The sequence below is a fragment of the Labeo rohita genome, chromosome 4 (assembly GCF_022985175.1).
Source record: "Labeo rohita strain BAU-BD-2019 chromosome 4, IGBB_LRoh.1.0, whole genome shotgun sequence".
Lineage (NCBI taxonomy): Eukaryota > Metazoa > Chordata > Actinopteri > Cypriniformes > Cyprinidae > Labeo > Labeo rohita.
The window spans coordinates 38908539-38920124 of NC_066872.1; the positions used below are offsets into that span (position 1 = coordinate 38908539).

Here is an 11586-nt window from a genome sequence, read left to right on the forward strand (position 1 = left end):
CTGAAGCCCTGCAGCTGTGGGTCTGTTTGGAAGACATAGTTCATAACCAGCTGGCTCCGACAAGTCATCATCTCTCCCTAACATACAGACACACACACACAGCGCTCCCAACATCAAGCCGGTGCTGAGCGTTTGCCCGTAATTTCATTTTCTCATTGATGTCATCCGATTTGACAGGCAAGAAACGGCAGGACACAAATTGCACACAATAAGATGTGCCGATACGCTCTCAAACGAAACTCTCTCTTTCTCTCACTCACACTGGAGCTCTTTTTTCCCCCTTTCGCTCCTGCTGTCTCCAAACCTCGTATTTTCTTTATAGGACAATGCAGACCTGACAGGAAAGTAGACGGCGAATGGGAATGATTCGAACTCTGTGAGCCATAACTCTTTATATATCACAAGGACATGCACTACCCATCGTGCCATAGCTCTGACAACCTCATTTTCTTATTATTAAAGGTTCATGGCATCTAAGGAAGACTTCTGACATTTCTTGTGTCAGCATGTCAAAGACCATATTCAGACTTGAAGTTACATATAAAAAGCAGCAGACAGATGCTATGAACCACACATTGTTGAACTACACCCATTTAAAACTAAAAACTCCAAAACCAAATGTCTCCCAAACACATTTACTTCTGAATTGTGCATCATATCTGCCAGGCGCAGGCGTCAGATTGACACTCACAGAGCAAGTTATGACACACTCAGTGTAATGCACTTCAAAGGCGTGCCGATCAAAGCGCGGGATGTGTACTGGAGCATGGGGCTTGATTAATCCCCTCGAGTGTGACTCAGGACCGCGTCGGCCCGCCAGCAAAGAAACGGTTGTCTCCTGAGCAGCAGAGTGCAGCCGTGGGGCAACCGCAGCATGCGGCGAGCAGATTCAGCACCATGGAGAGCACCAGCTCTATGCAGGTGGGAGGCTTGGAGAAGCCATGCTGAGGCGTCGAGTGATGGGATTAATGAATGAATAACACATCAATAGGGAGTGCATTATTGTAATTGCCTTCAGTGCCTAACATCACATGAATCAGTCATGTTTCTCTGCATGTTTAGTGACTGTGTGAAAATTACAACATGGTGCTTTGAGACGGTTAGTTATAAACAAGCAAGGCTTCCAAGGGAAGAAAAAGTCTGAGCTCAGTCTGACACTGGTGAGGTGTCAGATGATAGAAGCATACTTTCTCCTTTACAGTGATTAAACTCTAAGAGAGAAATAACTCTGAAATCACATTCTACAAATCCTAAAAAGTCAGAAAAAGATTCAAAAGCAATGTTACTGGCAGTCACACAGCCAAAATTATATGTGAACTACACAGCCAGTGCTTTAATCATCAAGTGCAACATTTTTCTGAAAGTTGCTGAAATATAAATATTTTAGTAATAAACTATAAATTTGTTTTACTTGTAAAAATAAAAACTAAATAAAATAGAATAATATATATATATAAAATATATTTAATCTACTTTAATATGATTTCACAATGATGTGAGTGCATATGAACCAAATATTGCAGAAAAAAATAAACTTAAATGAAATAGCTTACGTTTTGTTTCAAGCAATGAGACAGTCATGGATAGCCCCGGCCTCACGGGCCAGATAGGAAGAGAGAGAGAGAGGAGAGAGAGGGGGAAGTCTATTTCTTTGATTTATATCACTTTTATTGATCTCCCCCTGCCCTTGATGTATTCTATCTCCGCCAGCTCTCAACTTTTCGGGACGCGTTGGTGTAAAAGGGCTGCTTTGAAGCAGTCCTGACAGCAGATCATATGCGCAAGCTCATTCAGTAAGTTTGCGCAGCACAACAACTTCGACTCACCCCAGCGTTGTCATGGTGACGATGGTGTACCAGAAAGCCGCCGGTATGCTGGTGAACTTGCTGGCGGATGAGCCCTTCTCTGCGTAGAACATGACGGTGGCGAAGATGATGATGGCCATGGTGAGCGAGAAGAGCAGGAAGCCCAGCTCGGAGGCGCAGCTCTTGAGCGTGTACCCCAGGATACGCAGTCCCGCGGAGTGCCGCGAAAATTTGAAAATCCGAAAGACCCTGAAGACCCTGAGGGTGACGAAGGCCCCGCTCACGTCCTCGTTGTCCGTCATGACCAGGCCGATGTAGTAAGGCATGATGGCCACCACGTCAATGATGCTCATGACGCTTTTGACGAACTTGTACCTGCTGGGCGCGGCGATCAGACGCAGCAGGTACTCGACGGTGAAGATCATGACGCAGGCCGTATCCAAGCAGAAGAACGCAAGGGCGTAGCGCTCCCCGCACGAGGTCTCCTTCGCCCGGGTCGGCCCGCCGCCGCACGGCACCGTCTCCACCACGTTGGCCATCACGGAGACGGCGATGAAAAAGCCCGTGACATAATAAAACACCAGTGCCATGGTACTGGTGTGCGGGTTCTCAAACGCACGCCACATGGACTCGCGGAACGACATATCCGGCAGCACCATATCGTTGTTGTTGTCGTTCTCCTCATCGTCTTGAATCCTCTCCGCGTTCTCCCTCCTGCGATCTTTGTACTCCTCATAACAGCAGTCTCCTATTATCTCAGGAATGATGCCGAAGAAGGCCAGCTCCTCGTCATAGGCGGATATGCACTCGTGGCGAGGGTAGTGCAGCTTCCCGGTTCGGTAGAAGTTGAGGATGTGCCTGAAAATGTCCGGGTCGCGGTCGAAAAAGTACTCGTTGGTCTCCTCGTGGAAGAAGAAGTCGCGCTCTGTGCTTCCCAGTAAGGTGTCGGGGTACCTCTCCAAAGTATTCCGCCAAGTTTGAAACCTAGTGCCGCTGACGTTCAAGATGATCAGGCCGTCCTGACCTCGCCTCTTGTCCCGTGGAGGCGGCGGCATCGGCGCGCTCGCCACGGGCATCCATCCTATGGCCGCGGCGCGTGCGAACGGTAGCCACGCGGCGACTCCGGCTGCCATGCTGACCCAATGTGCGCGACCCGGTGCGACTGAAGCAGGTTTTGCGCTCACAAATCCGCCCCGCGCGGAAAGGACATCTGGAGAGACACAATGCGCAATCACTTGATGTAAACTTCAAGGAAGGCTATCGCTCACTTGCAGGAGAACACTGAACAATGAGTCATTTATCAAGATCAAAGCATTCGAATGGCAAGGTGGAATTACAGTGAGCGTGGAAATGAATGCTGGTGTATGTATGCATGCGTAAAAACGGCTTTTCGGTCAAACGTGAATGGGTGAGAACGCACAGCATCTATTGCTCAAGAACAAGAGAAACAACTTACCTCCTCATAAATGGATTTTGATGCAAAAGTGCTGTTTTTTACACACAGCTCATCAGTTATAGTCCACTTTGAATCGCTGTTCCGCCGTTACGCACAAATAAGTATCCGAAACGCGCACTCGGAGGTGTTCTAGAGCAAATGCAACAAGTTTAGAAGTCAGGTAGAGGATTCACGTTGTCCAAGGACATCCTTTTTATCCTCCACAGCTTGTGTGTGTGACACTAACGCTCTTGGAGAAACCTGCCACAGTGGTCGTTTCATAGGAAGAGGAGACCACCCTGCCGAGAGCGCGTTCGGCGTTTCAAAAGCAGAAAATGCCACTTTCCTATCCGCTTCTTTTAACTGTAATCCAACGAGCCGAGAACCGCTTCGCAGGGTCTGTTTATAACCCGAACAAAAAGTGAACCCGCAACAAATGATTCGCTGGAAGTTGCTTCATCCGCTACCGACGGAGATCTGTGAGTCTGCGGTGGAGCCCAAGTTGCCTCTGCTCACGGCGCAGTAGAGGCGTGTCACGTGCTACGGGCATCGGTTAACACATATGAATGTAACACAGTCTGTGTGAACGGTGCATATTGTACCTTAAGAAGTGTTACGGTTAAATGTTAGTAGTATTTCATTCTGTTATAAATGAAACGAACATTTCTATGCAGAGCACTGTGTAAAGTTATTCACAGGCTTTATCTGAATTATCATTAATCAAAGTTTCGCTGGAATTCGGTTAAGTGCTGAACCCTGAGCTGAGAGACGTTGCAGATATTTTCACGTCTCAGGTTATTGATTCACACATTCAGCACTGATAGATGTGCAGGGGGGGAAGCCGCTAGATGGAGACAGTTTTCAGAGGTGAAGAAAGATCAGACCTGTAAGAGCGAATGGATTCGAGTCATGTGAAGGTCTCTTGCTGTGACAAACACAATCAGCAAGCTTCAAATGCGATTATCTGTGTTGCAACTCTCTATACATGGGTCAATGACAAATAAGGATGGCTGGAAAGGAGAAATGCTGCGCATGGCAAGTTCTGTATGCATATACAGTACTATATATATATAGCCTAGTCGTGCCAATTATGTCAAGAACTGCGTCGCCTGTTATGAATTTATAGACATGTGGTTTATCCACACTGCAAAAAGCATATTTAAACCAAAATAGCTTGGATATTCAAATAGATTTAATTCGGTTTACTTGTTGAGATAAACTTCACATTTCTAAACTTCAGGACTGTAATTTTTTGAGATAATACCCCAGTCGGCGCAGCTTCTGACAAACTCTGCTTCGCCAAAAACTGATTTCAACGACTGAACCAAAACAGCTGCGGCAGCTCAGAGCGCCATGCGTGTTTGTGCACGCGTCCCCGTGATGAATTTCCTGGCGCACGGCCCCCCTCTTCTCTACTGCCTTCCAAATTAGTCACATAGACGTATCACAGATTAAATGTTGTGCGAGAGAAAAAGAGAGTTTTGATCTAAAGGCTAGCCGGGTTTTCCTCTTCAGCACCATGGACAGCGACCAGCCACAGTTGCATTGCCGCGTTATTGATTATTGGCAACGCGATTCAAGTGCTTATAGCCAATTTCCATTATGTTTGGGATCTATTTTTTCCCTCTCTTCCCTTTTATTACACTGCTTGAAATGCAGAACTGTATTGATGTTCTCCTCCTGCAATACACTTTTCTGCAATTCAGCTCAAATGCATTCACAGAATTCACATTCTATTCAAACTGGTTTTCGTTTCGAGTTGTAGCCTATACACAATAAATAAATAAAACACAAATGCACAAAACTGTTTTCTTAGATCATTTAGATGTTATGAATAGTATTTTATTAATTTGTTTAATTATTTAATTTTCAATTATTTATTCACAACCCCTTTACTGCATTATTATAAAGTATATAGTAAAATAAACAAATAAATAAAAAAATAAAAATGACAAATAATTTAGAAAGAAATACATAAATGCAAATAATAAGAAGAATTGTAAAAAATAACTAAATAATCAAATTATAACATTATCTGGCAAGAAAACAAGGCTTTTCTTTAATTTTCACACAATGTTCGCTATTTGTAGTGTATTTAAGCTTAACCATTCAACCTCTTACCAAAGTTAAATTGTAAAAAATAAATTAATTCATACATTTAAATAAATAAATAATAAAACAAATATTTAGTCACAAACAAGTGACAGATTAATGCAGGCCACATTTAAATGCTATTACTTTTAGCTATTCTGACTCATTAACAGAGTTAAAAAAAAAATGTTCATAATAAAAATTGTTTAACCTTCTGAGGCTGACAAGTAACCTTTTCACTCACCATCAAAATGCCTGAGAAGCAGCATTTCAATTACATAGCAGCGCTTGCAAGGCAGCGAAAGAAAAGTTCTATTTCCTTTAGGAAAAGCAAATCTACTTTAGGAATGTCACGGGCAACCCACACTCGCCTTCACATAAAAACCACACCATGCTAAACTTAATTCATTTCCAAAGCTAACAGGATTCCCTCATTTGAGCATTCTGTAGCATGACCACGCACTATGTTTGAAACAGAATGAACCAGAATAGTAGTGTTCAGCACCATCGTAGTCAATTTAGTGACTTTTGTTCAGAGCATTTCCCTGCCTCGGGCTGTTAAAGAAATGGCGCCAAAATATGACAGGCGCCGGTGTCACCATGGTTACCAGTCACGTCTATTTCAGTCCCGTGAGCTAAACCTGACAGCGTTGATGTGCATATTTGCACGCCGCCGTACAGTTCATCACCTCAGTTGAAATTTAGACCATCTAACTTTACAACCGGGTTAACACTCTGAATATGCATTGGACCTTTGAGCTCGGGTTAGATGTGCTGCGTCGGCTCACAGACGACCAGACCACAGCTGAATAGACACCTATACATTTACAGAAAATGAAAAGGAACATCTTTATTCATTCTCTTTCCGCTAGAGGTCAAACCACAGAGACATGTTCATTAGAAATGATCCTTATCATTGGAGACTGGACTGGGAGGATATCAGAAGGGCTGTTTCAGCATGCATGGGAGTTGGATATGACTTTGACTCCCTGATCAGTGTGTTTGAAATTCTGCAGGGTTGACGTGCAGCTTTTCACTATTTATTATGTTCAACTTCTCTCTCAGGCCAAACATTATTTTGCTGGTCATGTTTGGCCTTCAGGAAATCAGAAATAATGATCGAAAAGTCTTGATTTGAGTCTATGGGCAGGTGTATAAAAAGTACCAGTCATAACCATTTGGACACCTGACTGAATATGTTTCTTCATCTTAAAAGATAAATGAGGATTTTGACATTATTTACTCACATTAACAAAATATATTGTGAACAATTTCTTCTTTTTTTGTCCATCTATACGAACAAACTTGGCAAAATTTAGCGTTACATCACTTGCTCGCTAATGAATCCTCTGCAGTGAATGGGTGCCATCAGAATGAGAGTCCAAACAGCTAATAAAAAGATTGTTTCTTTACCAGAACAGATTTGGTGAAATTTTATATTAAATCACTCGCTCACCAATAAATCCTCTGCAGTGAATGGGTGCCGTCAGAACGAGAGTCCAAACAGCTAATTAAAAGATTGTTTCTTTACCAGAACAGATTTGGTGAAATTTAATATTAAATCACTTGCTCACCAATAAATCCTCTGCAGTGAATGGGTGCCATCAAAATGAGAGTCCAAAGAGCTAATAAAAAGATTGTTTCTTTACCAGAATAGATTTGGCGAAATTTAATATTAAATCACTTGCTCACCAATAAATCCTCTGCAGTGAATGGGTGCCGTCAAAATGAGAGTCCAAAGAGCTAATAAAAAGATTGTTTCTTTACCAGAACAGATTTGGTGAAATTCTATATTAAATCACTCACTCACCAATAAATCCTCTGCAGTGAATGGGTGCCGTCAGAACGAGAGTCCAAACAGCTAATAAAAAGATTGTTTCTTTACCAAAACAGATTTGGTGAAATTTAATATTAAATCACTTGCTCACCAATAAATCCTCTGCAGTGAATGGGTGCCGTCAAAATGAGAGTCCAAACATCTAATAAAAAGATTGTTTCTTTACCAGAATAGATTTGGCGAAATTTAATATTAAATCACTTGCTCACCAATAAATCCTCTGCAGTGAATGGGTGCCGTCAAAATGAGAGTCCAAACAGCTAATAAAAAGATTTCTTTACCAGAACAGATTTGGCAAAATTTAATATTAAATCACTTGCTCGCCAATAAATGGGTGCCGTCAGAATGAGAGTCCAAACAACTGATAAAAACATCACAATAATCCACATTATGACTACAGTTTAACTTCAAAGCATTACTTCCAGCTAAAACATCAGTCCTCTACCCATAATGTTGCTTTTTTTAATTCAAAAAGTCATCTTGTGTGAATCAGGAAAGATCAAGTACCATTTAACACTATTATGGATTATGGACTGGTATTTTGGTCAGAAGGGATAGTTCAGCTAGCTTTCTTTCATTAGTGTATGTGTGTGGTGAAGGTGAGCCATCTGAAGCAGTCATTATCTCTATACAGTGCTGAACAATACAGCATCTACTTCATTGCCTTGCCCATTACTCATACATATAAAAAGTATAGGAGCGTTATACACTCCTGACTTGTAAAAGTAGATTAAATATGTGCTAAAACTCCACTCCCATGAGTCACTTACTCAGCATCAAAGCGAATGCAATCCTGTATAACCATTTTTAACATGCATAAAATTACGCAAAATAACACCCATAAATCTTAATCCGGAAAGAGTGACAGAGAGAAAAAATTAAATGTTCCTCAGGAAAATTATCCTGAGAGGGGAAAAAAGATACACAAAACTCTGGCTTCTGTCTGGTTTTCCCATCAAGCTTCACGCATACACAAGCCAAGCTGTGAGTGACACAATATCATGAACGCCGCTGGTGTTTTTCAACCCCTCTGACAGGATCCATGGTAACGGTATAACCGTAATAATGTCATTTTTCATACCTGACAATGCTGCTCAGAGTGAGCACGCCACACCGGTCGTTCATCACCCCGCGTGGACTGGACCGAGGGCCTTCTGCTGTAGCCACAAGGCTGTCGCAAACTCGAAACAAGCTTGAGATTCACACAAACAACTCATGATGCATTCCAGAGGCTCCCTGCATGATTAAAACAACGTTTATGAATATTAATGCTGAATCAGTATGAAATATTCATATTAGCTGTATCTGTCAGACATGGCGGTTCGTGTTTATGCGCTAATAAGTGAGCTCATCGATTTCTGAATAAACACATTTGGCATTGAATATGTTCTACAAAAAAATACAAAAGGTGAACATGATGTTTTCAGGAAGACTGATTGCTCTCTGTACAACTGAACTGAGCTCAGCTGCAATATTACATCTGCTGTGTTCTAGCTATCCGATCGTGAAAAGTCCAGGTGTAAATGCCATCTGAAACACTTCTGAGACGGATTTAAATCCAATCATTCAAACGCGATTGGGACGCATTCCAGACGAAACTGGATAAGTGCAAATGCCACATATGTAAATTTTACTTCTCCCAAAATGTAAAAAAAAAAAAAATGTGTGAGAGTGTGTTATAGGCTATCCACCTTACTTTTCCTGCGAGTGGGCGCAGCCATTTGTAAAATTTATGGGTCGGGCTTCTGGTCTCATCTGCGTCCAGCTATTTTTAGCTGTACAAAACACTCGTTCTGCTGTGTGCTTTTGCAAATTGGTGTGTCTAAGCATATTATTTTAATGTATTATCTTAATCATGAACACAGTGGTTTGTAGTACAAACAGTTTTACAGTTTACTAGAAGTTGTTATTCTTCCCCTTATTTCCATATAGCGGCTAACGAACCGGAGGTTTCACTCATAGGCTTACTTCCATGAGTCTTATGCCATGCTCTTTCCTATTGCTGTCTTTGTTCTTGAAATTAGCTCATGTTTTATAAAATGCAGCACATACAGTTGAGGTCAAATGTTTACATGTCCCTTTCAGAATCCTTAAAAATATTAAATATTTTACCAAACTAAGAGGGATCGTACAAAATGCATGTTATTGTTTATTTAGTACTGACCTAAATAAGATATTCTGCATAAAAGAAGTTTACATATAGTCCACAAGAGAAAATAATAGATGAATTTACCGACCTGGTTCAAAAGTTTATATCCTCTTGATTCTTAATACTGTGTTGTTACCTGAATGATCCACAGCTGTGTTTTTTTGTGTAGTGATAGTTGTTCATGAGTCCCTTGTTTGTCCTGAACTGTTAAACTGCCTGCTGTTCTTCAGAAAAATCCTTCAGGTACCACAAATTCTTTGGTTTTCCAGCATTATTGTGTATTTGAACCCTCTGAATCCAACAAGGACAGTTTGATTTTGTGCTCTGGGAAACATGTAACTCCTGTAGCCTCTGAAGGACAGTACTAAATGGAAAAAAATATGATATTTAGACAAAATAAGAAAAATGTACACAACTTCTGTTCAAAAGTTTTCAGCCCCTGGTTTTTAATGCATCATTTTTTCCCTTCTGGAGCATCAGTGAGCGTTTGAACCCTCTGTAATAGTTGCATATATGAGTCCCTCAGTTGTCCTCAGTGTGAAAAGATGGATCTTAAAATCATACAGTCGTTGCAAATACACCAAAATGCTAAAAAAAAACAACAGAATTTGTGGGACCTGAAGGATTTGTCTGAAGAACAGTGGGCAGTTAAATGTTCAGGACAAACAAGGGACTCATGAACAACTATCACTTAACAACAACAAAAAAACAGCTGTGGATCATTCAGGTAAAAACACAATATTAAACAATGCAAACTTTTGAACTGGGTCATTTTTATATATTCAATAATTCGCATATCCACTTCATTTTTCCCATAAGAGTGGTCTCATCCATGTCCAGCTATTTTGAGCTGTACAAAACAGCTCGTTTTACTTGATATTGCAAATTGGTGCATCTTGCCATAATATTTTAATGTATTATTTTAATTATGAGCACGCTGGTTTGTTTTGAAAACAGTTTTACTGTTTACTGCACTTTGTTATTCTTCTCGTTATTTCATTATTAGCAGCTAATGAACTGGAGGTCTCATCCATAGCACATTAATGTGGCCAAGTGTAAATGGAACCAAAGAATCTTTACGGACAGAAGTGAAGCTCTACACTTAGGTTTTGGCAGCATTGTTTCATTAGGTATAAGAAGCTGTGAATCTTTCTTTTTCTCCAGGTTAGAGAATGACATCGAGATCAGCGTTTCCTAAATGTAGTTATCCTTCCGAATGATAAAAGTGAGGTTTGGGAACTCTCGAAGGACCTTGTTTTGCTTTATTTTCCTTTCGTTTTCTCTGTGCTTTTTACTTGTGAGCCCCGCAGAAGCCGGGAGTCAGAATGATGAGCTACAGCCCAATTTAGGAGGCTTCTCCTGAGCATGCGACGGGGCCAAAATAGTCTTCAAACAGGTCCTGGAGGCATTCATTAAAGTCCGCACCGCCAAACCCAGCAGGAAACAAAGAAAAGCCCAGTTGAACATCTCTCTTACGAGTGCCCGTTCGCAGCTTTCGCAGATCTGTATAATTAGATCTTTGCATTTTTCTCCACGGTCTCTCTGATGAATAAATATTTTGTCAGCACATATTTAAAGGTGTCGAACCGTGGAGATAGAAAAACACCACATGGAGATGACCCGACGTGGAAGCGGTCGAAATATTGTGAATAATTAATGCCGGTTTCAAGAGAATGGAGTCGGCCTATAGAAGTATGGCGATTGAGAATCAGAGCACATGAAAGTTCATTGGGAGGTTTATTAAAAGGTGGTTGAGATTTTAATGGGACCCACATTAGATGTGGCGGAGGAGGTCATAAAGAACAGAGCGCTTGGCAGGGAACGATATGTGGGAAATGGAGAGGTAAGAGTAAGGGCTGACTCAGGTTTGGCATCCGGGTTGACGGCGTAAGGAATGAATCACTCATTTCCTTAAAATGACCGTGAGGTGGGGAAAGAGCTGAATTGAATGAACTTTTAAAGCAATTGGAGAGGCCTCAATGGTTCTTTTAGGAGTCTGAGAGATGCCATTTTAATCGAATTACCAAGTTCATACTTCATAACTTTTTCTAATCATACTGTAAGAGAACTGGTCTCAGAGACTACAATGATCTAACAGACCATGACTAACCAGCAACTTGGTTGCATTGCATATCTTACTGTCTAAGTGAGAAAGGAGGAATGGAGGAAGAAAAACTTTGAATTTACTTCTAATGGGCTTGAATGGTTGGTCAGCCAATGCAAAATACAGAAGTTCAGCGTGCGACACTTCCAGACTCTCATTCTTCAC

At 41.3% G+C, this 11586-nt stretch overlaps 1 protein-coding gene across 2 annotated transcripts in view; it reads right to left on the reverse strand.

The window, feature by feature from the left end:
- kcnd2 (potassium voltage-gated channel, Shal-related subfamily, member 2) overlaps positions 1-4349 on the reverse strand; it is a 141800-nt gene extending 137451 nt beyond the window's left edge. The window contains exons 1-2 of one of the 2 annotated variants that reach the window (XM_051107401.1): positions 3262-4349; positions 1827-3015 (exon numbers count right to left, since the gene is read on the reverse strand). In XM_051107401.1, the coding sequence (XP_050963358.1) occupies positions 1827-2938 (1112 nt within the window). In that variant the 5' untranslated portion in view covers positions 2939-3015; positions 3262-4349. The remainder of the gene's footprint in view (positions 1-1826; positions 3016-3261) is intronic. The other variant, XM_051107402.1, reaches the window with a different exon arrangement.
- Positions 4350-11586: the final 7237 nt, after the last annotated feature.